The following is a 25,654-nucleotide window of genomic DNA, read 5'->3' on the forward strand; positions in this document are numbered from 1 at the left end:
TCTCAATGGATGAAGGCCTTCCGAGTTCCGATCCAAGAGGTTCGAGATTTCTTCAGATATGTCTTGAAAGTTTACAAAGCCTCGTTATATATCAAGCATAATGTTCCTTGTCGCTGGTCCGAATGTTTCATAGGTTCGAGAGATTTTGTTTCATCAATTTTTAACCCAACCAAAATTTGCTTCCTCTTCTTGGCTTTAAGCTTCCTTTCCTCGGTGCTGTAAAGTTTACGAGTTGTGAACTGTGTCTTACTCTCTGTGTTGGATAACCAAAGATGATTGTGAAATGAAGATCCAAGTTCATATATATATGGATTTCAGCTTGAAGTGAAGAGACGTGACCTATGGAGGAAGCTGACTTGAGAGACAAGGTATAGGTCGGCTAGACTGTAAAAATAAGACATATGACCTTCAAAAAAATCAATTGTCATCAGTGGCAGATGTGTATGGGTATCGAAGGTTTGGGTATCAGAAGCTTTAACATGACACAACCTTCAAAACTTGCGATATAGGAAAGTTCCGATGCAATGGACTCGATATTATATTAAAACGTTATGATAAAGCCAATCGGGTCTGCATAATGGAAATCGGAGCTTAGGTCCCATTTCAAAAGTTTCGATAAAGTGGCGAATGCGATTTAATAATTAAATTGTTAACTTAAATCAAGTCGGGTCCGCATATCGGAAGTCGGAGCAAATCATAGGTTATATGATATCGCATATCAGAGATCAGAGGTTTTGAGTGGTGACACATAATAAAAATGCCGATATGATATTTCTCCGATAGGGTTTTATTATATGCGTTGTGTTATATATGATCTCCACTGTCATGTCTTCAACTATGTCATCATATCATCTCCATGTCATCATATGGTCCTCCATATCATCATGTGGTCTCCATCCATGTCATTATGTATAGTCATCTAAGTCATCAACTTATTAAATGTTTAGGTTAAGGCTTCTTCACATGAGCAAGGACACCATCATGGTTTTAGGGCCTCTTCATCAAGAGCAAGGATATCATATTCCCACAACAAGGATAGTTCTAGGGCTTGTATATTGGACACATAATTGACACTCAAAGACTAGATCACTATGAACATCAATCTTCATGTTTTAGAGCATCATGGGCATCTTAGACTAGACTTCTTCATTAGTGTCTTGACATCTTCATAATGTAAGAGCAACCTTAGCACCTGGGGATTGCATGAGGTTCATTGACATCACAAGAATATTTTCCATCTCCAATAATGCTATATTGACATCAATGACAACCTTGACTAACAATCTCCCCCTTTGTCATTGATGGCAATATTTTTGCCCTTCCAACATTTTCTCCCCCTTTGACATCAATGGCAAACGAGGTGCCCAAGTACTGCCCCTATCAATTTGCTTCGTGATATGCTGCTCCCATTGTATTTTCTTCAATGATAGTTCGCTGTGATAGATATGTTACTCCCACTATCAAGGTGCTCTTCCTTCTGGCAATGTGGTCCATGATAGATGTGTTTGCATTTCTTCATGTAATGAACCAACTCCCCCTACCTGCATAAAATCCTCTAGCTCTTGGCTGCCCTTTAGCTCCTCCAATGATCAATCCTTAGGACTCCAAACCTCTTGCCCACTAACAACCCTTACTGTCCTTCACAAGGGACTGTACTTAGGGCACAATAAGTAGCTACCTAATAGCCCTCCTAACTATACACGAGCTGCTAAACAAATTTGTCCAACAAGACCTACATGACCTTGCAAATTCATCAACTTAGAAAGCAAACAACATACCTTTGAAGGGCGTCTTTCTTGCCCTCAATTACACCTCGGCTTGTGTATAGAACTCTGTGTTGAAGAAAATGTAACTAGGTTCAGTCTTCATAAACATACTTTCGATATTTGTATCAATGTTGCACGAAGCGGGGACGCGGAAGTGTCATTTTCCAAAAATCTAGGAAGCGAAGCGTCTGATATCTATATATATATATATATATATATATATATATTTGCATTTATACTCAAAACAAACATCCCAAATACCAAATTAATTGTAGAAGACATGAAAACATGCATATTTTTGCATAAATCAAGATAGATATGGGATCCATGATTCCATTGTAGTTACTAGTATGTACAACAATCATCTATATTCTAGCTATTACAAACATACATCAAATTTTTAAGCATATTATAAAACCTAAAACATTTAAGCATATTATAAAACATAAAACATAGAGCATATTATGATTTATCTAGCAAGTGAGCAACTGTCAACATTTGTCATGTCCACATTTCAAATAATAGTGTTTACAGAATATGTCACTTGGTCACCGCCAAGACAAAAAAGGTTCAAAATTCAAATTCACAAGCCTACAAGTCTAATGAGTAATCTATGACAAAAAGTAGTAGATTGTGAATATATCTACTAATCTCTCCTCCTTCCACCACGAAGAGAATGTGGCGGCGGGCCTCCACGTGGTGGCAATGAAGAAGATGGTGCCTGTGGAAGTTGTGGCACTGAAACTGATGAAGAAGAACCCCCTGCTGTTGGTGTTGAACCATGGAACCTAGGAACCAAGGGACCAGATGGGGGTGGGGGTGGCATATCAACACGATCATCATCTTGGAATTGCTCAAAAAATTCATGCAAAAAAAAAAACACTAGTTAACAAAAAAATTAAAAACATGAATTAGAGAAATGCTTTATAAGGAAAAATTGGAAAATTCATACCACAATGGACATACCTGGATAAGAGCATCCTCTAATTGCTCTAATCGCAACACTCCATCCTCCAAATTGGGCTCCTCTGGATTCTTGTCCCAAATCAACAGGTCTTTATTAGACTTTGCATCTTCACAGTAATGGGACAACAATCGCAAGTTGTAATGAACATAAACCAAGCTCTCTGCCCGGTCTAAACTCAACCTGTTCCTTTTAACATTGTGGATGAAAGAATAAGAGCTCCAACACCTCTCTGCAGAAGAAGTGTTTACCACCTATGATAGCACCCGCAATGCCAAAGCCTGTAGAAGTGGAGTACCCCCTCCATGCATGTTCCACCACTCAAGAGAAGAAAAAGTCTCTCGATCTTTAATTGCATGCATGCTCCCAAATGGACCAGTGTTAAGCGTATAGTTGCTCACCTGTCTCTGTACCAATGCAGCCTCCTCCTCATCAGGGATTAATTTACTCAATGCAGCCATATATTTTCTGTGAACCTCTTGATCTTGGTGTGGTTTTCTCCTGCTTCCCTCCCTAGGTGCTGGTGTTGAAAGCCATGATGGATGATAGTATTTAGGTGTCAAAACATATGCTAATGCATGCAATGGAACATTTAGCATTTCCCATTGGTTTTCCACCTCTACACGAATATAATTGTACAAGGTGGTATCTCTAGGCTCAACAATGTCTTTAATCTGCCCCAACATGCTATCCATTTGCTCATACACCTCCCCAATTACTGGTCGATCTGAATCTGCAAACTTGATCATGTAATAAATTGGTTTGGTGAATTGCAAAACATATTTAACCTGTGCCCCAAAGTAACTGTCAAGAACAGTGTCCTTGACTGCATTAGCACCATCTATGTCAGTGTTAATTTCATCCCATGATTCAGCACACACTAGATTAGTTAAAGCTTGTCTCACCTTCACTAGCTGCCTAAAGGTGAGGTAATAACTAGCAAATCTTGTCTTTGCAATTTTAAGCAACTGCAACTTGGAGTAAGTGCCATAGAAGTAGTTTACCCTTGTATGCCTTGTGATGAATTTAATGAGTTGCTTCCCTCTCCTGTAAAGCTCAGTAATCCACCCACATTCTTTGTGCTTCACAATATCATGCATCAAAAGGTTCAATGTGTGAACCAGGCACCCAGACCAAAAGATGTGTGGATGAGTACGCTCAATAATTTTTCCTGCTGCCTTACAATTTGTTGCATTATCTGTGATCACTTGAACCACATTATTCGGACCAACATCTTTGATTGATTGAAATAGGAGATCTGCAATTTTTTGTGCAGATGCACTGATGGAGGAGGAGTCATGACATGAATAAATACTGCATCACTACAAGAAACACCAAAAACATTTATCAAATGTTGGTTTCTAATGTTTGTCCACCCATCTGATACAATGGATACCCCAGAATCTACCCACTCATTTGTAAAACGTGTCAAAGCTCTTTGAACCGCTTTTTCTCTTTCTAATAACACTGTTCTAGCTTTCTCATAGTTGGGGGCCTTGTATCCTTTTGGGGCTTCATTGATGGCCTTTACCATTTCATGCCAATAGGGAGAGCAAAGCACATTGAATGGTACACCGCAAGCACAAAGAAAACGGACTATCTTTCCATCCACATCATCCCTCCCAGCAACATTAAGGAAATCCACTATTGTTCTTCTACCTCCAGAGCTTGCAGAAGTACCGTGAGGAGATGAGCAGCTACCAAATTTAGAGGTTGCACTTGATTCAGAATGAGTTTTTTGTTTCTTGTTTTTTTTGTTGTGCAGCGATCTCTATTTGGATGTATTTTCTTCTTTCTTCAGTTGAAATGTTTGGGCAAATTTGTACCCCCACAAGACCCTTTTTTTCATCACTGTCCAGCACCCCACAAAGATGCCTCCTCAGACGGGTATATGAACCACAATATGGTTTTCCTCCATGACAAGCATGAGGGCACACAAATTTGTAAGATCCACCACCCTTTCCCCCATCAAGTTTGGTCACATAGTTCCACAAGGGTGTTGATGTAGCTTTCCCATCTTGTGTTTCAGTGTCCCCTTCAGGTTCATCCCTTTCCTCTTCAAACCCTTCCTCCTCATCATACATTGGGTCATTCATATTGGGACCACTGTCCTCTTGTGTTTCTTCCCTTCTATTCCTATTCCCCTTTGCCATCATTAAAACCAAGAGTGGAATGATTCATAGAAGCCAAAAGAAAACCATTTTGGAATATGGATATAGGTGGTGGACAACCGGTAAGTAAAGGAGCAAGTAGAAACAATGGGAAAGAGTAGGAGGGGGAGGAGAAAAATACAAAAAAATTGTCAAAAAAATAAGGCAGTTTGGGGTTTGAACTTACCTCTTTAGCTCTTGTAGATGAAGTCCTCCAAGCTCTTGCTCCAAGCTCCTCCTCCTTCACTCCTCCAAGCTCTCCTCTCTTCTCCTCTCCTTTCATCTCTTCTCTTCTTCTCTCCTCTCTTCTCTTCTCCAACTCTCATAAACTCAAAGTGAGAAAATGAGGAATGAATGGGGACTTTATTCTTTTCATTCCTCACCTTAACCTCACTCTATCCTCACCCTAATCCACCCCCTTTATGCTAAGTTAACATAAATTAAAAAAAAAAATAAAAAAAAAGATTTTTTGCCTTGCACGCGACCTCTTCCGGTTCTGAGGCCCGAAGTGCCATACGAAGCGCGCTTCGGAGGCCTGGAAGCGGCGCTTCCGAGGCCTGGAAGTGGCGCTTCCGTACCACGCTTCTGAATTTCCAGGAAGTGGCAAAAAAATAGGAAGCGGCGCTTCTGAATTTCGGAAGCGCGCTTCCGGCCAAGCTTCCTAGGCGCTTCCGTACGGGACGCGCTTCGGGGCTTGGAACTGGGGGGGGGGGCGCTTCGTGCAACATTGATTTGTATTTATTTTAGAAAAGAAATATTATTTTTGTTATATTTATCAATGAGTTTCTTTCTCATTGAAATAGGTCTAGCACATGTTAAAGTGCTATAGGTGAGTCAAAGAGTCAAAAGAAAATGTTGAAGACCTTAAGGGCATGTTACACCATGTATATTTATGTATTAGAGTCAAAGATATTCCTCCAAGCAAAGTCACAAGTCCTCACCTAGCAACGACATCACCAAACAAGCAAATATGAAGTGGAAAAGTCAAGTCAGCCTCAAGACTGTTAGTCGGCCTCAAGTCGTCCTAAAGGAGGGACAAGCCTCTATATATAGAGGCTGTGCACTCCTCCAACGACAAGCATTCTTCACCTCTGAAATCAGCGAAGGTAGAAGGCAAGATAAAGGGCAGCGAAGATAATAGAAGGACAAAAGAAGAGTCTCCAAGGGCAGCGAAGAAAGGAGGAAGAAGACCGAAGTGTAATAGGGTTGTCTTAAGGCCTATTACAGTCACACGTGCGAATAAAGGAGCCTGTTCCTGCGGTCATTACAACACTACTATCACAGTCATATAATTTCCTTGGTTTGGTGATCAAAGTAGGCCTATAAGGCCTCTCACTCAAGTGAAGAAGAAGCTCACTCAAGCGAAGAAGGAAAGAGGACTTACACATAAGATCTTTAAAGGAATCCTCTCACACGTGCGAAGAAACAGTAATACACTGCTGTCATATCAGACCTGCAACTTGTTGGAAATAATATTGAGAGGGGGGGTGAATCAGTATTTACAATTCAATAATTTTTCATTTCCCAACAGATTTATGTACGCTACTTCAGTGAAGTGAACTTGCGTGTGCATGCTACTGTGATTAGAGAAACTAGCGTATACCTAGAGAACTTATGATTTAGTCAATTTATCATGTCTTGATCTTTAATCAGTGCATCAGTAACTTATTATACAGTAACTATGTGCAGTAATAACATAATAAACCATCACACATAAGCAACACACATGAACACCAAGATTTAAGGTGAAAACCCAATGCGGGAGAAAAACCACCCACTGCTGTTGTCTCTGTCTTCTTTTAATGTAAAGAAAATCTGTTTACAATCTTGTACTGATGCTGACTCATACTAGCACGCAGGCACCCACCTGCAGAAGGCTACAACCTTCTCTCGTTTTCCAACTTCTACTAGAAGGGAGCTACAACCCCCTAGCTCTTGCACTAGCCGATATGTTTACTAGTACGTAGGCGCCGACCTACAGAAGGCTACGACCTTCTCTCTTCCTCCAGGGACCACGTTTCATTAATTTTTAGACTGGATGCTCTTGGTACACAACAATACAAAATGAAGGCCTCGTTTCATCAAATTTTCACACTGGACCCATCAGAACTTTCAAACTGCATCAACCAACAATCAGTTAATTTGAACAGTCAGATCACTGTCACCAGAACACTGTGCTGAACCCAGAAACCTGCATCATCATTCAAAACCAGCTGCAACCTCAAAAATCATACATCGGAATGCATACGCTACTTTACTGAACCCAACCTTCGTGTATATGCTACTTCTTTAACAAAACCTGCGTATACCTTCAAAACTACTGAATCATAAAAATTTCTGAATCAGATCTGTACCAACCAGTAATATTCTGAACATCTACTGTCAATTTACAGAGATCTAGACAGTCAGCAGCAAAGATAACCCTTCTCACTTAATCAATCAATCAATCAGACACAAACTCCTTATGCATTTAGTTTTACTTTCATATCTAAGAAGACTTCATTGACAGACAACAGTAAAACAACAACACTGATCAGATAGATCAGTCATTTTTGAACAACAGGCTTTTATTTTGCATATGCTACTTGGAAGAGTAGAACCTGCATGTATATGCACCTTTACCAAGGTGAACCAGCGTATAGATCTGCAAAAATTAACTTACTACTTCGCTGCTATTCCAGACTTCAAACATACCCAGATCATGACATTTAAAGAATAAAACATGTGTAAGCAATCAGATCTAGCCCAACCATTATCAGATCATATAATGATAAGTCATTTCAGGTCTCATGATCCTGATCCAACATTGTAAACAAGGTACACAAAAATATTTCAAATCATATCATAATCATAGCCCCTGTAACATAAAATATACTTCAGATAAAAGTATTCCTAAGAAACCCTTTCACTTGCACACTTGGCCCTTTGATCTTCTCCTCCTTATATAGTTTTGGCCTTCCTCAATACCTCAGACCAAAATAACACTTAGAGCTTGTGGTATTCTTGGACGGGATCAAATAATCATTACTCCGCTCAATATTGTGGGCTAATACCATGGTATTCACCCTTAGTATTCTTTACTCTTGAATTTTCTTGATTTTCCAACCCATACACGCTTTTCCTCTTGTGAAAGTGCGTGCATACGTATACGCTCTTTTTGTTTTGTGAACCTGCGTGTATACGCTGCTTTGTCAAGCTGAACCTGTGTATACAACTTAAACTATCTAAAAACATCCTTTTCCTTCAACTTCTTGATTCTGATCAGTAGACCTTTGTTCCAACTTCCTGTTCTTCTGTACCAATGCCCTGTTACCTCTAAATTGACTTGTTACACTGTGAGTTGCCATCAAGGACAACACCTGTATCATAATGCCAACACAACTATATCTCAAGAAATAGCTCGGTTGGAGGAGGGATAAAGTACTCTTCATATGTGAAGGAATCTACCAAGGATCAAAGAGGAATATCTCTTAAGAAGCATAACAAGGACTACTATCAGTTGCCAGAAGAAGGACGAAGTGCCGGAGGAAGGAGGACGAAGTGCCGGAAGAAGAAGGACAAAGACTTGACTTGTGCTTGGAGGATATTCTTGTCAAGGGTCTAGGGTTTGGCATTTATCAATAGAAGCTTCAATAAGAGAAATTTGAAGAAGGGTTTTCCTCTCTAAGAGAGAGAGGTTTTTCCCTGGCAGAGAGCCAACATCTTGTGTTCTTGTCTTTTGTATTTTGATAGCAATTTGATGAAGTAAAAGAACATACACTAATAATAAGAAGAAGATCAAGCTAACAAGAAAAAGTAAAAGTGCTTCACAAATTGTTATCATTGCTAGAAGAATCCTATCTTAACTACGATGCCCTAGATTCTCCAACACTCGGGGATTTTTGGCCCTCTGTTAGGGCTTCCTGTAACAACCACGTCAGTCCTACAATACAACATCCAAACTACCCCAACAACTACGCTATCCTCTTCTACAAGGTCTTGAACTTCTACGTTGTCCTTCTTGGTAACTCAACTTGGTTTCTACTGCAGTTCCAAAGCTATTTCTACCTCAGACTTGCTCCTAACTAGGGCTCGACCCTCCTGCAACAAACACAACATTAGGTCCTGTTATCAAGAAAAATGCACCATGATCATGCACAAAATTGTCCCTAAATTCAGCCAACAAACTGCCTAGTCACGTCCAACCCAAAAACACAGAAAATAGATCAAACTTCGTCCTTCCTTCACTTGGAACTAGCTCCTATAGGTTGTGGCTAGATCAATTGCTTTCTTCTTAGATGCTTTCCACTTGATGTGTGTCTTGAATGAGCTCCAAGGCTTCTTATTTATATTGAACATTGGAGGAGCCAAGGGGTGCCTTATGTGGTGAGGCCGACTTGATGAAGACCCGATTATGATATATTCTTTGTTGCTAGGAAGAGAGGCTGACTTGATGAAGATGATTGCTTACCCAACATTGATTTTAAGTCACTTTATTTAATAAAAGGAATATCAAGCCGATTTGAACACATTAATAATAATGATTTTCTTTTATCCAAAATTGAATTCTCACATGGAGAAAAATGGTTTTTCCTTGGGGTAGTTGAGCTTCTTCTTGGGGTAATTGAATTTCTCTTGGGGAAATTCATCCCAAAGTTGCCCAAATTTTAACAAAGTATTGAAGGTTGATGCTTCCGCTAGAAGAAGAAACCCTTGATCATGGAAGGAATGACATCATGCCGATGATGAAAATTAGGATGATGAACTTGCAGATGAAGTGTTCAAGAAAGCAAGGATCAAGAGGGAACTGTCAAATTCCCTTCATTCCTTAAAGATAAGTATCTTATATCTCTCTTCACTGATTATTATTGTTGTTATTTTTACTATTAGTTAGCCTCTTGCCTTTATTTCTTTTTGATGGGTTGTAATCGTTTTTTGCTATGATAATTCATAACAAGTAAATAAATAAAATAAATGTAAATATTAAATAATCAAATATTGGTTATGTTAAATAGTCATTAAGTTAAGTGAAAAGGCATGTCTAAAAGACATGCCCAGTCATGAAAGGACACCTTCTTAGGTATATATATGCGGATCCTCATTGTAACATTCATCACTTATACATTTTTATATATAATAAATTATTATTACAAAATACCTCTTGGGTATTTTTACATTCAAGCCGACAAGCTATAAGTTTTGTTGCTTCAGTGGTATCGGAGCCATGGCGCACAATATAATCATGCGAGTCTTTGAACGTTGTTCACCACACAATATGCCATTACATTCATGTCCTGGATTCATGGAGCAGTTTAGTAAAATCCAAGAAGCATATTAGCGTTTAGAAAAATCATATGCAGAAGTTAAAGCATGTCGGAAGAAAATCGGTAATAAGGAAAATGATCTAGATGATGATTCCAATGAAGCTTATACAGATCAAGATGAGGATTAAGATAAAACTGATCTTGATGTGAATGAGGATGATCTAGATCAAGATAATGATCTCGATGAAGCTGATATAGATCAAGATGAGGGTTCCAATGAAGCTAGTCTTGATATGGATGAGAATGTTGCAGAAGATTCTCGAGCCGAAATTTCAGAAGGTAAGGTCGAAGATGTTGCAGTTGTGGAAAAGGTTAAGATGGAAGAACAAAGCACTGAAGATGATACTCTTGTTGAGGACACAGTCTCAGAAAGCGATGGTCTACCCTTGGAGGAAGAGAATGACTTCTTAGATATATTTAGAAGTGAATTTGTGGAAGATAATTCAGAAGAAGATGATGCTGGTAATGCTTTGCAAGGCCAAAATAAGACACTGCAGTTAAAGATTGATAAGCACAAGAAACAGTTAGAGATACTTAAACAGAAGGATCCTAAATTTTTGAATTTTTAAAAGAACATGAAAAGGAACTTCTTCAATTCAATCATGAATATAACACTGACTCTGAAGAAGACAAAGAGAATCTCAAGGAAGGTGTTTTGAAGCCTGGTCAACTAGAAGAGAGTGACAACAAAAGTTTGAAATAAAAAAGGTCCTCACAGCTGCTCATGTTGATGCTTGGTGTCAAGAAATAAAGGAGCGACAAAACATAGGAGCTCTTCGTTGCCTCTTGCAAGCTTTTAGAACTGCATGTCACTATGGGGATGGGAGAAGAGATGATGCTTTTTCAATTTTGACAATTGTAAACAACAATACCTTTAACTAAATCATGATATCTATTATTGGTGACATTGATGGTATATTCAGGAAATTGCTGCGAATGCCTCTGTTAGGTGGAAAGAGGGAAGCAATTTTAGAAATGAAAGACACTCCACGATGGAAGGACCTTGAGGGTCTCATCAAGTCATATTTTGTCAACACAACAAACCTTCAACAGATTGAGTTCCTAAAGAACTATGTTGTGGAACTCTATGGAGTGGACTTATCAAATGCTTATCAACATGTATTTACATTCATTAAACAGTTGGGAATGGTTTTACGACGTGCTCTCACATTAAATACCAAGGAAGCATTGGAGAAGGCTTATAGCTGGAAATATATGAATTGCCTTGAACTTTGGTTTAAATTTCTTTGTGCCAATGCCAACAATATTGACTTCCAGCCTCCTTCCTATCCAATGGCTCAGATTGTAATTGGAGTTGCTCATTTGGTGCCTACTGCACGCTATACACCTTTGAAGCTGAGATGTACTAAAATGTTAAACACACTTGCTTTTGCTAGAGGAATTTTTATTCCTTTGGCTTCTTTACTTTTTGATATGATAGAGTGTAAAGAATTGGACAGGACACCAACTGGAGGATATGGGAAAGCTTTTGACTTTCCAATAACATTAAAGGCGCCAAAAGTTTTCTTGAAAACTCGTGCTTTCCAAGACGAGTGTGTATATTCTGTGCTTCATCATCTCACTGAACACTTGGCTCAATGGAGCTATCATGTAGCTTTCCCTGACTTAGCATTTAAAGTCCTTGTACCTTTACAGTGTTTCCATGAAAGAAGCAACATTGGTAAAATTGAGACGAAGCAAAGAGAAAAGGAAGAGTTTTTCATCTATCCAACCCATTATTATAATAAGGCTTCCAGAATTGATAAACATGAACCTTCTACTTGGGTTGGAAAAGGCCAGCTGCTTCTAGCAAAAGGTGATCTTGAACAAGCATATGGTGCATTCAAAATTGTATTAGATGGATAGGCTGATAATATTCTTGCTCTTCTTGGAAGGGCATGTGTACAATTCAACTGCAGACGATATACCGAGTCATTGGAGTTTTATAAGAAAGCTTTGCAAGTTTATCCCGGGTGCCCCGCAATGGTGAGACTTGGTTTAGGTTTGTGTCGGTACAAACTGGGTCAGTTCAGGAAAGCCAGACAAGCTTTTGAGCGTGTTTTACAGTTAGACCCTGAAAATGTGGAAGCTTTGGTGGCACTTGGAATAATGGATTTGCAAATGAATGAATCAGAAGGCATTCACGAAGGAATGGAAAAAATGTGGAGGGCCTTTGAGTTATATCCATACTGTGCAATGGCATTAAATCATTTAGCCAACCATTTTTTCTTCACGAGGCAACATTTTCTTGTAGAACAATTAACTGAGACTGCTCTTGCTTCAACGGATCATGCTTTGATGAAATCTCATTCTTATTATAATCTTGCACGGTCTTATCATAATAGGTTGATTATGAGACTGCATTTGCCCATTTTTCTGTGTCACAGGGGCTCTAGAGCTCCGTCCCCGAATATCTGCGGGTCTTCTACCACGATATCCGTCGGCTCCCTTGACTCTCACTGTGGCCCTGACCATGCCTCTGTGACGACAGTCCTCGCTACTGTCACAATTATCTGCACCGTTCAAATAACCCATTAACTACTCTGTCGCAAACCCCGATGTTATCCGCAAACCCCGAAGCGACCATCCAACAAACCATTCTGTCAAAACCTGCACACTATCGTTTATCATCAACCAACACACCAGCGACTCCATGTGCCCTTCAATTCAAAGTTCCATATTTCCCAACTGTAGTCGTTCCCCGTTGCACCGCAACTACCCGCATCTCCCCTCGTTGTCTCTGCTGCGTGGTCTATTGAGCCGTCAGCGTTAACGCTTCCACCTTTCTTCACTCTTGCATCAACGACAACAACACTTATCTGTCCGCCTGTACCAACGACAACAACACACGCAACACGCTGTGCCCTGTGGCCAGTTCTCCGCTCCTGCACTGACGACAACAACACACATAGCATCGTTAAAGACCGGGTTGTCCTAAACGACGTGCTTCGGTCAACGACTGGTGTCGTTTCGATCGGGCGTATAAGCGTAAGCCATCCGGTTAAATTCATATAAATTAATTAAAACCTATTAATCAATTCATATAAATTAATTAATTTATATCATTTAATTAATTAAAAAAAGTATTATATATATATGTATGTATGTATATATGTATATATTAAAAAAAATAATTATTGTTTCAAAAAAAATTAAATTCGATAACCCGAGATTCAGACAGTGTTCCAGCGAATTACATATGCCGAGATAACAAACACAAGATGAAGAACAATGAATTACATATGTCGAGATGACAAACACAAGATGAAGAAATTGTTAGCAATACAGCTTTGAGGACAAAGCTTCCGAAGGAAGGGGCTATGCTATGAATATAATACATAACAAGTAAATAAATAAAATAAATGTAAATATTAAATAATCAAATATTGGTTATGTTAAATAGTCATTAAGTTAAGTGAAAAGGCATGTCTAAAAGACATGCCCAGTCACAAAAGGACATCTGCTTAGGTATATATATGCGGGTACTCGTTGTAACGTTCATCACTTATACATTTTTATATATAATAAATTATTATTACAAAATACCTCTTGTGTATTTTTACATTCAAGCCAACAAGCTAAAAGTTTTGTTGCTTCATTCTTCCATGGCCTCCTAGTGAGGATCGCAGGTACATTGTGTAGGCTGTCAAGGCGCTGACAACAGATAAAAGAATGGAAGAACAAAGTAAATCTTGTGACAAGAAGACTGTATTGTATTAGATGAATTATGGACTTTGAGGGAGCTGACAAGTCAACTAGATTGAAGTATGTCTCGAAAAGAAGTCACTTGTGACTTCCAAGATGAAGATGGCTAGAAGTTCACAGGGAAGGATTACCTCAGTAAGAGGAAGAAGATTATGAAGAGCCATTTGCTCCCGTTGCTAGGCACCTAGGGTGAGAAGTCTTGAAGAGCGATGCTGATCCAAGTATGTACTACAAAGTTGTTGAAGATGAGCCTGTGGTTTTTCTACTATATGCTGATGATCTATTTCTAATTGAGGCCAAGGATCTCATTGTCTAGTTTAAGAGGGAGCTGATTTTTGAATTTGAAATGAAGGATCTGAGTTTAAAAAATTACTACCTGAGATTAGAAGTATGGAAAAAGCTTGGAGAAATCTTTGCTGAGATCCTTTAGAAATTTGGCATGATGGACTGTGAGACACTGATTTTGACTTCGTTGATCCTACTGATTGGATCATTTGCTGCATGTATTTACAAATTCTGATTGGGCTAGATGCACACTAATGATAGGAAAAGCACTTTTGGATGTTCTTCAACTATAAGCTCATAATGTTCCTGTCTTGGTGATTCATCTGACACTCACATGATGATAAATCTGAAGAAGCTGTGAGACTCTGATTTTGACTTGGTTGGTTCTACTAATGGATCATCTGCTACATGTATGTACAAATTCTGATTGGGCTAGATGCACTGAAGATAGGAAAAACACTTCTAGAGGTTGTACAACTATGAGCTCATAATGTTCTTGTCTTAGTGATAAGTGATGTTCATGTCTTGGTGACAAATGCTTGTCTTGGTGGCAGATGATATTCTTGTCTTGATGATGGATGCTTGCCTTGGTGGCAGATGATATTCTTGTCTTGATGATAAACGCCTGCCTTGGTTGCAAATGATGTTCTTGTCTTGGTGACAAATGCCTGCAAATGAAGTTTGCTTACTTCTGTCAGAAGTGTGAAGTGGTTGAGAATTCCTCTTGGAGAGAGAGAGCATTGATTGTATAGCATTATGCGAATGACAATCTTCCTTGGGCTTGGTTGAGAAACCTCTATGGTTGGAAAGATTGGTTCTGAGACTTGGAGTGCTCCCTTGGGTTGTTGTGTTTGATTGAGAGGCCATATGGCTGGGGAGATTAACTCTTTTGACATTGGGATCGGGATTCCTCCCTTTGTTCATGGACCGAGAGACTATATAGTTGGGGAGTTCATGTCGAGATAGGGATTCCTCCCTTGGGTCATGGACCGGGAGACCTTGTTTATGGTTGGGGAAATGGGCCATGCGTACTCTCTTAGGTCATTAGGTTTGAATAGGAGACCATTGGTATGGTCAAAGAGTTTGATCCTGATTACTCCCTTGGGTCATTGTGTTTGATTGAGAGACCAGTGGGCTTGGTCGGGGAGATTGATGTTGAGTTTTTTCTCTTGGGTCATTGGGTTTGATTGAGAGACCAGTGGGATGGTTGGAGAGATTGACTTTGATTACTCTCTCTTGTGTCATTGTGCTTGTTTGAGAAACCATTTCATATGGTTGGAGAGTTTGTCCTCATGAACAACATAAAATGCTCCTCCAGTCAGTGGGGTTCTGACCTTATTGTCATTGGGTTTGGCTAGTTGGTTGAGCTTGTACTTGATGCTAATGCTAGATGCTGTCCACATGTTTCCGGTGATGAACATGTGGTGGATGGATTCATTCAACCTTTTCTTGGAATAGAGAATTTTTTCAACAAGAGAACATCTGTAGAACTCATTATGAATACCTCCCTAGCTAAGAGGGAGTGTTGGAGTTTTGTAGCTTTGGCTGGTCATCATTATTTCTATTAGCCTTCCAAAATTGGCAAATTTAAATTGGCTTCAAGTCGGTTTTAAAAGAAATGAAATTGGAATTTTTATAATATGAATTTTTCCTTCTAAAATTTGTTAAGTCAGCCCAGCATAAAGTCATGTCGGCTCCTCCCAAAAGTCACACCTCTTGGGGCTCCATTGATCACAATAAATAAGGTCAATCGTCCTCATTTCACAAGAGAATTCAGACCACTTCTGAGTTCAAATTCAGACTGAGGCAAAATTTCAGGACTAATAGAGGATGGATCTGAGGCTAATCTGATGCACTTATTTCTGGGCATATCTGGACAGCAGACTGAGTTTATGGAAGGATGAATTCTCTGAGCAGCAGATTGACGTGGCTTATGGAAAGTTTGACCAGGTTTGGTCTATGTTAAATTCTGTTGTCAGGATGACCTAGTTTGATTTGGAAGTTCAGATTGTATCTCTTGTTGAATGGACAAATTTCTCTAAGAAAAGGTTGCTGGGTTTTTCCCCTGGTTTGGGGTTTTCCCAGGGTAAATTTGTGTCTGTTGTGTTTGGCTGTCTCTTCTTGTTCTTACTGGCATTATTGTTCTACTTTTGATGATTTTTCTTGTATAATTGCTTAATGATGAACATGGTATAATATGAATTGAACTAAGAATCACCGTAAGTATGTGTCAATTAAGAAAAATCTCTGTAAAATCAACATATATAACATGTCTAAATATAGATGTTTCTATGAATAGCAACCCCTTGCATGTCACTGAAAATAGCCCCATCATACCCGTTTACTTCCAAGGAACACAGGTATGTGCTTTGTTTCAACATGCAAGCCTTGTAGCCTTGACTGCAATAAATAACATTTTCAGAAAACACCTCGTATGTTGCCAAATAAAGGCTCATCAGAATCATGAGCTCGCAAGGACTGGGAATATGTACTCAATCTTTTATGTGGACCCCAGAACTCTGGCTTCTTAAAAGTAGCAGAACTGCTAAATGGCAAGTCCTCAGAATTTGATGAAACTTGAAGCAGAGAAGCTACTGAGCCATAGGAAACCCTGAATGTACTCATGAATGCACCCTTTTGATGAAATCACTTTGGAAATTAACCCTTCAGTTGTCCAACGCAATCTGGGGATTAACAAGGTTTAAAATATGTCAATGCAACAATTTTAGTACCACTAAGTGGACTTAGCTGTAACTATTTATTGTTCAAATCTTGACAATTTTGTTAAAATTGGTGAGCAGGTAGATCTTCTCAATGCATGTCTGGCTTTATTTTGTAATGTAACGCAACCATTAGGGAAAGATCATTACCTAGATTCTTAAATGCTTATCAAATTATTGTGTAAGATCAATTACCATCAAAATAAGACAGACTTATATTGGACATAATGAACAACATACTACAGGGCTTTCTTACAGAGTTATTTGTATGCAGTATGATCTTAATTGATGTGCATTTATTTTTATACATTTCAAGTAATATCCCTAGTTAGTCATTTTTGTGTACATAGAAAAACTGTTTTTCATGTCATTCTGTGTTTACGTTCAGAGAGAATAAACTCTATAAAATAATTGTAAATTAAATTAAGTTTCTTTTATTTGTCCTTCTGTAACTCACTTTTGCATTCTGCAGGAATTTATTGACATGTGTGATTATGCGGTTGGCTTAAGTCGACAGTTGAATGGGTCCATCATACCTTCCGAACGTAAGCTTTTATAATCTTGAATCAGTAGAAAAGTTTGGCTGATATATATTCCATTAGAACTGGAAATAAGAAAAATTTAAACATGCATACTGTTTTTTGCTGAGGTTTGTGTTTAAGTATACCCTACAAATATTTCAAAATGGACATGGAAAGAAGTTATGTCCATCTATATGCTCTCCTTAATAATTCGTAGAAAGTTGATGGCCAACATGTGCACATTTTTCAGTGGAATCATAATGACTGAGGAGTTATTATCCTTTATTCTGTGATGGGCAGGCTATTTATTCGAAGTGGCTAATTTAGTAAGAAATATCTTATTGTTTTCCTTGACATGATGCAATCACAACTTAATGCAATGCACACCACTCAATCGTGGGGTATCGATGATATGTCCCTTAAACTGGTTACCAATCTTCAAACCTTTGACGAAACATGTCACATATGGTTAGTTGATAATCAATACCATGATTCATGCAACAAAAGTCTCACTTTGTCTGGCTCATTAATCTGAAACAACACTCCCCAACATGATCGTTATTGTTCATCAATTGGGCAATAATGAAGAAATAAATTACAAGCTCCTGAAAGTGTAAATAACATCCAAAGATAGAATAGTAGTACTTAAAGGTACTGAACGACTCTTGAAGGTGAGTAATATAGCACCTAAAGATGAACAGTAATACTCCAAGGTAATGAATAGCATCTGAAGGTGAGAATTGTTGAAGAAAGTGTAACTAGGTTCAGAATTTACAAATGTAATTTTGAGCTTTGTACTTGTCAAGAAAAAGAAATATTATTTTTTGTGAATTATAAGAATGAGTTTCTTGCTCATTTCTTAGGAAAGTCAAAGAGTCAATGTCATGCTCTTCTTGAGCCTATATGTAATGTAAATGAGTCAACCTAGTGTCTAGATCAAAGCCCTCCAAGACAAGCACCATCCCCTTGAAGAAGGCAGCAAGCAAAATGAATTAATAAGAACAGTCATGTCGGCCTGCAAATGAATTAACTAGCACAGTCATGTCGGCTCAATAAAAGACACAACCGTTCACACTGTCATGTTGGCTCAAATGCATAGGCTGACCACTATATATATGTGGCTAGGGTCTACGCAAAAGGATAGGAACAGAACTTGCATTCCTCTGAAGTTTCAGATGGCAGCTACAGGAAGGGTTTCGTATGCCACAGGAAGGTAATGTCGAAGTCTGTCCATAATGCAGGTTGGGTATATTTCGGGTGAATACCACTGCCTCGGCACCCTAGTTGCAGTCACTGTCTCGGCATACTTACACTCTCAGAATACTATCTTGGTACTGTTACAGTCTTGGCTTAATTGAGATGAAGAGGACTTCGATGATCCTACAGTAGCACTCTCTATCTCACAGTGACATGTTTTGAGTATAATCCCAGTGTCATACATTAACTTGACATGTATTCTGGACACAGTCATGAATTCAGTCTCTGTCATGGATATGTTGAAGATATAGTTACAAAGTCTTGATCATGTAAAAGTTCTCGGTGCAGCTCTCATGAATACACACATATGGACCTCATTGTTATGATGGTGATCGTGATGAAGGTGCAGAGATGATCTCAGTAAAGGCACAGTGGTGATCTCAATGAGCAGTCAAGGTGCAGCAATAATGATCTTGGTAAAGCAGTAATGATGATGATCTCAGCAGTAAGAAGAGGATTGGTGTCTTGGTCTTGGAGTGGCTTGATAGGTCAAGGGTCATGGTCTTGGTGTTTGTCAATGAGAATCTCTATAAGAAGAATTATGTGCGGGTTTTCCTCTCCAAGAGGGAGAGGTTTTGGCCCTGGCAGAATGCCACTTCTTGTGTTCTTGTCTCTTTGTTTTGGTAGCAGTTTGATGAAGTAAACACACACACTCATAATAAGATGAAGATCAAGATAAGATAAATAGTAAAGGCATTTTACAAATTGTTATCAAGTATAGAAAAATAAAAAATCTACCTAATGCTAATTGCCCTAGATTCTTCAACATGGTTTCAGAGCTATGGTTGCAGTCTAAGGAAGGGCATAAAAGAGACACTTAAGGATCAGCTTCAAGAAGGACATCAGAACAAGTTGAAGGCATTGAAAGATCAGTCTTCAACAAGCAGTATACTACATCAAGACAAAGATCAATCTCAGTTAAAGTAAAATCTCAATGAGCACAGCGAAGTATGATATCTCAGCATTCTTGTGATTACAATACAATCACTGTCTCGACCTTCTCATAATCACAGTCCTCAACATGCTCATGATGAAGAGATACTAACAAGTCTTGGTATCTTTGTTCCGGTAATCTCTCAGCATAAGAATGATGGCTTCAAAGACCCTATAGCACCACTCAGTTTTGATGGAAAGAATCATCGTAATCCCTCAGTAGGGAACAGTCTCATACACATCTCAATAAAATCACAGTGAAGAATTCGGTGACAAGTTCAGGCTCACAACACAATGCACAATTCGAATGAACAACACTCAAGACATCGCTGTCTCGGTGCAGTGTTACAGCGATATACTTGTCACAACTCCGAATCTTGTAGCATGATGCTCAGATCAGAGGATGAACTTGCTGATGCTAAAGTATAATAAGGTCCACTTGTGTGATGGCAGTATTCCGAGCATGACAACAATGTGTTCAGTACAGAATGAGTCAAAAGTCATGATGCCAGAAGGTCCCCAAAAAAGTTTTGGTAAAATGATGCTACTGGTTCATGATGGGAAGCTCAAGCAAAAGAAGCATCAAGGTGAAGATCACCTCTTCACATGCCAAGTAAGTATCTTTCAGTTTTTTTTGGTTTAATAAATTTGTTGTGCAAGGAAATGGAAATACTCCTCATGAAAAAGGTCCTAGCTTAAAATAAGGAGGATTGTAATAATCCTCATAAAAAGAGAAATCATTGATTTCTATGGAAAGGTCTCTGAAGGTTAAGCATTGTTTGAATACATCAAGAGATTCATAGGATTCATATGATATCACTCAAAATCCCTCTCATACTTAAATAGTAGAAGAGGAAACATAAAGAGAGATATATGAAATGCTAGATATACTCTCGGAAATTTAAGTAGAGAAGGTCACTTAGACCTACACAATAGTAAAGGTATCAAAGAATGAAGGAACAACTTCTTAAGGATCTAGGAAAGATGATGAGAAGGTAGTCATCATTGATGAGCAAGGTAACAAATATCAATAAACAAAGAAGGTTACCTCACTCGGCAATTTGTGGTCTCTATGCTCGATAGAGAAAGACAAGTTGCGGTCTATGGTATTAAAGGATAAACCATGTGCAGAAAGGAAAAGCAAGGTTGGTCCTCAAGCAAAGGCAAAAATAAATATAGTGAAGATTCTATGCTATAGAAAGATTTTGGAAGCTCATATCACTGAAAGATGGAGGAAGCTAAAGAAAAGGGCCAAGGAAAGAGGGAGTATCACATCTCTCCTATCAATAAGATAGTATCCCTCAGAAAAGGGTCCTATCATAAGCTCTTAAATCTTGTGTTATAAGATATGACAATGATAATAAGATGCATCATGGCATCATGGAAGCATTAGAAACAAGAGATTGTGACATCACCATGGGAATCATGAAGGACAAAATCCATGGCAGACAAACATGTAGGGTATATAGCTCTTGGGAACCTCAGTGGACATTGAAGAAAAGAAAGGAGTCATCTAAGGCTCATCATACATCAAGTAAAAAAGGAAACATCTTCCAGTTGGGGATATACAAGATCCTAAAAAATTCTTTGATGGAATCCTCATCATAGGGTTCACTAATCTAGAGAGGAAGCAAGTGTTTCAACAAGAACTCCAACTTATGGAATCCATGAGATAATGGTGTGATGACATGAAGCAGATCAAGGGATTGAAGATCTCTTCAATCAAGGAAGCTATTGGAAGAAGCCTAGATGACCTAAAGGTAAAATGAGGTATGTATGCGTGTATTTAATTTTATAATGTCATGTCGTATGGTTGCAGGTAATATAGATCATCTCTTCTATCTTAAGAAGCATGATCAAGAGAAAAAGGATCTTCCCCTCTGAAAGAATGCAGGAAGGCATAAATCACACCAGATGAAATCAACATAATATGTCCTCATGTGAAGTATGAGGCAGTTGAATAAGAAACTATGATTAAAAGCTTCGGGAAATGGAATGTGTGAGGAAGGAAGACCGTGAGATATGCAACCATGATGAAGGAAATCAACATCCAAAAGACCAAGAAGATTTGACTAGGAAATCTCCCAGAAAGATATAAAGACTCTAATGAAAGGCGGAAAAAGATGAAGACCCTTGACAATGGATATCTTTGGGAGATATGTCAAGAAGTGTGCAGGATGTTGATACCTGCAAGAAGATGTCATGATGAAGAGTCATCTCGTAAGGTATGATTTAATTTAATATGATGTTTTGATTTCTTGAATAATATCTGGATGAGTTCATGTAGGGCTACTAAAACAAGACTTGTAAGTACAAGTACAACTAGCATTCATGCGATGGATGGAGACTCCTGATAGAGGCATGGAGAGAAAAGAAGTAGCCATATGAAGAAAGCTCCAGATATATGCCAAGAAGGCCACTTTCCATGAAGAAAGGAATGAGATGACGAAATAAGAAGGAAAGTGATCGATGGCTGTTTCCCTACAAGGAAGAATCTCAACTAAATTTCATGACATCAAGGAGAGAAGTTGATCAAGTAGTTGAAGAACCCACGAAGAAGAAGATGCTAATGTATAAAAGAGTCCCTAGCTAAGAGGGAGCTCTGACAAGTCCTTGATCAAGAGGGAGTTTGAATTAAGATCACCCCTGATCACAAAGGCGTGACAATTGTGTTTTTTCCATGTCATGTGTCATGCACTAGACCAGGACTAACAGCCGTAAGTCTAGATGAAGGCCATGAATGGAAATGTAAACACATGATAGACACAACATTCTTGTCTTCACTTGGGAAGAAAGAATGGGGGGATTGGGTAATCATTTGGCATCCGATACTCTTTGAGGATGTGTAGGGCATCCAAGATAAGAGTAGGCAAGAGGACCAATATTATTTGAGGGATGGGAACCCAAGATAAGAATAGTCCTAGAAGGTCATACTCAGTGAACACCCGGGTGGGTAGGTACCTTAAGAGACAATGATAAAGGTGTCTATAAATCATTGGTCTCGCTAGCATTGTAGCTTATGGTCTCGTAGAGAGATGGAGCTGTTAGTCAAGGCCTTGCACTATGACAACGCTGATTGATATGATGCTATACAAATAGGATTACCAATCCGATTCTTCTTATGAGAAATTCTTCAGATTGAGAATAACCAAGTACCATTGTAAATACCTCCCTAGTTAAGAGGGAGTGTTGAAGAAACTGTAATTAGGTTTGGAATTTGCAAATGTAATTTTGATCTTTGTACTTGTCAAGAAAAAGAAATATTATTTTTTGTGAATTATAAGAATGTGTTTCTTGCTCATTTCTTAGGAAAGTCAAAGAGTCAATGTCATTCTCTTCTTGAGCCTATATGTAATGTAAATGAGTCAACCTAGTGTCTAGATCAAAGCCGTCAGACAAGCACCATCCCCTTGGAGAAGGCAACAAGCAAAATGAATTAATAAGAACAATTGTGTCGGCCTGCAATTGAATTAACTAGCACAGTCATGTCGGTTCAATAAAAGACACAACCGTTCACACTATCGTGTCGGCTCAAATGCATAGGCTGACCACTATATATATGCGACTAGGGTCTACGCAAAAGGATAGGAACAGAACTCGCATTCCTCTAAAGTTTCGGATGGCAGCTACAGGAAGGGTTTCGTATGCCACATGGAGGTAATGTCGAAGTTTGTCCATAATGCATGTTGGGTATATTTCGGGTGAATACCACTGCCTTGACACCCTAGTTGCAGTCATTGTCTCGACATACTTACACTCTCATAATACTATCTCGGTACTATTACAGTCTCGGCTTAATTGAGATGAAGAGGACTTCGATGATCCTACAATAGCACTCTCTATCTCACAGTGACATGTTTTGAGTATAATCCCAGTGTCATACATTAACTTGACATGTAATCTAGACACAGTCATGAATTCAGTCTCTGTCATGGATATGTTGAAGACATAGTTACAAAGTCTTGATCATGTAAAAGTTCTCGGTGCAACTCTCATGAATACACACATATGGACCTCGTTGTTATGATGGTGATCGTGATGAAGGTGCAAAGATGATCTCCGTAAAGGTATAGTGGTGATTTCAATGAGCAGTCAAGGTGCAACAATAATGATTTTGGTAAAGCAGTAATGATGATGATGATCTCAGCAGTAAGAAGAGAATTGGTGTCTTGGTCTTGGAGTGGCTTGATAGGTCAAGGGTCATGGTCTTGGTGTTTGTCAATGAGAATCTCTATAAGAAGAATTATGTGCGGGTTTTCCTCTCCAAGAGGGAGAGGTTTTGGCCTTGGCAGAATGCCACTTCTTGTGTTCTTGTCTCTTGTTTTGGTAGCAGTTTGATGAAGTAAACAAACACACTCATAATAAGAAGAAGATCTAGATAAGATAAATAGTAAAAGCATTTCACAAATTGTTATCAAGTTTAGAAGAATCTACATAATGCTAATTGCCCTAGATTCTTCAACAAGAATAGCAGCCCAAGGTGAAACACCAATTAGTGGCATGTAACAAACTAAATTTATAAAAATAAACACAAATAATGTAAAAACAACAAATAAGATTAAACAATTAATTACTTAGCAATTAATGAAAAGGTATGTCCCTAAAGGACATAACTGTTCGTGAAAGGGTACTTACCTCGCTATATATACAGGACCCTCATTCTCATTGTCATCATCCTACATCAATTCTTTATATAATATACAATTTACACTTACTCTCCTACGATGGATGTATTTGTCCACGAAGTATTTTAAATATTTCCGTTGCATATACGACTTTTCGTCGTTACATTGATATCAGAGCCACTTTGGCTGATCAACAGGCCTTTGGCCGATCAGCAGGCCTTTGGCCATCAACCTCCCGACAACCTTGTTGTCTTCAATCAAGCATTTGCTACAAGGAGCTTCTCCATTATGCAGTTGCTAATAGGACATTGGCCATATCAAAAAAAGAAGGATATATATAATAAGGGATTTGTATATATAATTTTGTTTTTTATAAAAAAATATATACATACAAATAAAAAAAAGCAAAACAAAACATTGCGGCATTGTCACTGCAACTTCACTGCAAATGCACCACCGCTTCACCGTTTCTCCTGTTTGCAGCCACTGATATTCCCACTGAACACGCCAACCACCTTTGCCTTTGGAAACACTGCTCAAACCAATCCAACAAACCCCGCTCCATCGGTAATCTGCTACCCCTTCTGCCTCACTAATCCTTCAGCCTCTGCCAATGATGTACCCCCCACGTCACCAATATTCCGCATACTCCATCCATTACTGCGTCCGTCCTCGACACCTGACTCACCCTGATTGTTGCTTGTGGCTGCGTATTTTGTCGACTACTGTTCCCGTCCGCTGACCATCCGCCCCGCAACATCGTGTTCCCCGTTCCATACCTTCCCTGCTAGTTCTCCATCCAAATGCTGACACACCTCCGGTCACGTACGGTTAATTTAGGTGGCGTCAACATTTGATATTTCCTCCCTGTCTGACAACGCTCCAACATTCCGACCGCTCGGTGTTGGACAAATCTAACCGTTACTGCCCATCTAACAGTCACGTACATTGGAATCAACACGATTCATACACTGTTGACTCCTTTTATTAACTTAATATAGTTTAATTAATTAAAAATATTATTAAAAAAACTATATTATATAATTTTTAATATAGTTATATAAACTATCTTATAATTTTTAATGTAGTTACATGTTAAAAAGAAAAATTATTAATTTAATTATACAATAATAATAATAATAATAGAAACAAAAATGAATTATATTTAAAAGAGAAAAGAGAGAGAAAAAATTTATTATGACAAAAAAAGAAGAAAAAAGCTACATTAAAAAAAAACAATCAAAGAAAAAAGAAGACGATTATCATTAAACCCTAAGCTCTTCGACAGACACAAAAGAAGTCCATTTTTGAAGAACATACCAGTGTTGCTGACAAAAAATTATCAAAAAACAAATGGGATCAATCATTGAAAAAAATGATGGAGCTCAATTCTAAAATGACGAAGGAAGAAATGTTTTCCTATAA

At 38.5% G+C, this 25,654-nt stretch overlaps 1 protein-coding gene and 1 pseudogene across 1 annotated transcript in view; both read left to right on the top strand.

Annotated features, from left to right (window-relative positions):
- LOC149254378 (aldehyde dehydrogenase family 7 member B4-like) overlaps positions 1–25,654 on the top strand; it is a 245,935-nt gene that overhangs the window by 32,100 nt on the left and 188,181 nt on the right. The window contains exon 5 of the mRNA XM_089454764.1: positions 17,366–17,438. Coding sequence (XP_089310890.1) covers positions 17,366–17,438 — 73 coding nt within the window. The remainder of the gene's footprint in view (positions 1–17,365; positions 17,439–25,654) is intronic.
- On the top strand, positions 10,417–12,049 carry LOC149254379 (nucleolar complex-associated protein 2-like; annotated as a pseudogene).

This window comes from Pinus tabuliformis, chromosome 7, assembly GCF_031772625.1.
Source record: "Pinus tabuliformis cultivar Carrire ecotype Pingquan chromosome 7, CPIR1, whole genome shotgun sequence".
NCBI classification, from domain to species: Eukaryota; Viridiplantae; Streptophyta; class Pinopsida; order Pinales; family Pinaceae; genus Pinus; species Pinus tabuliformis.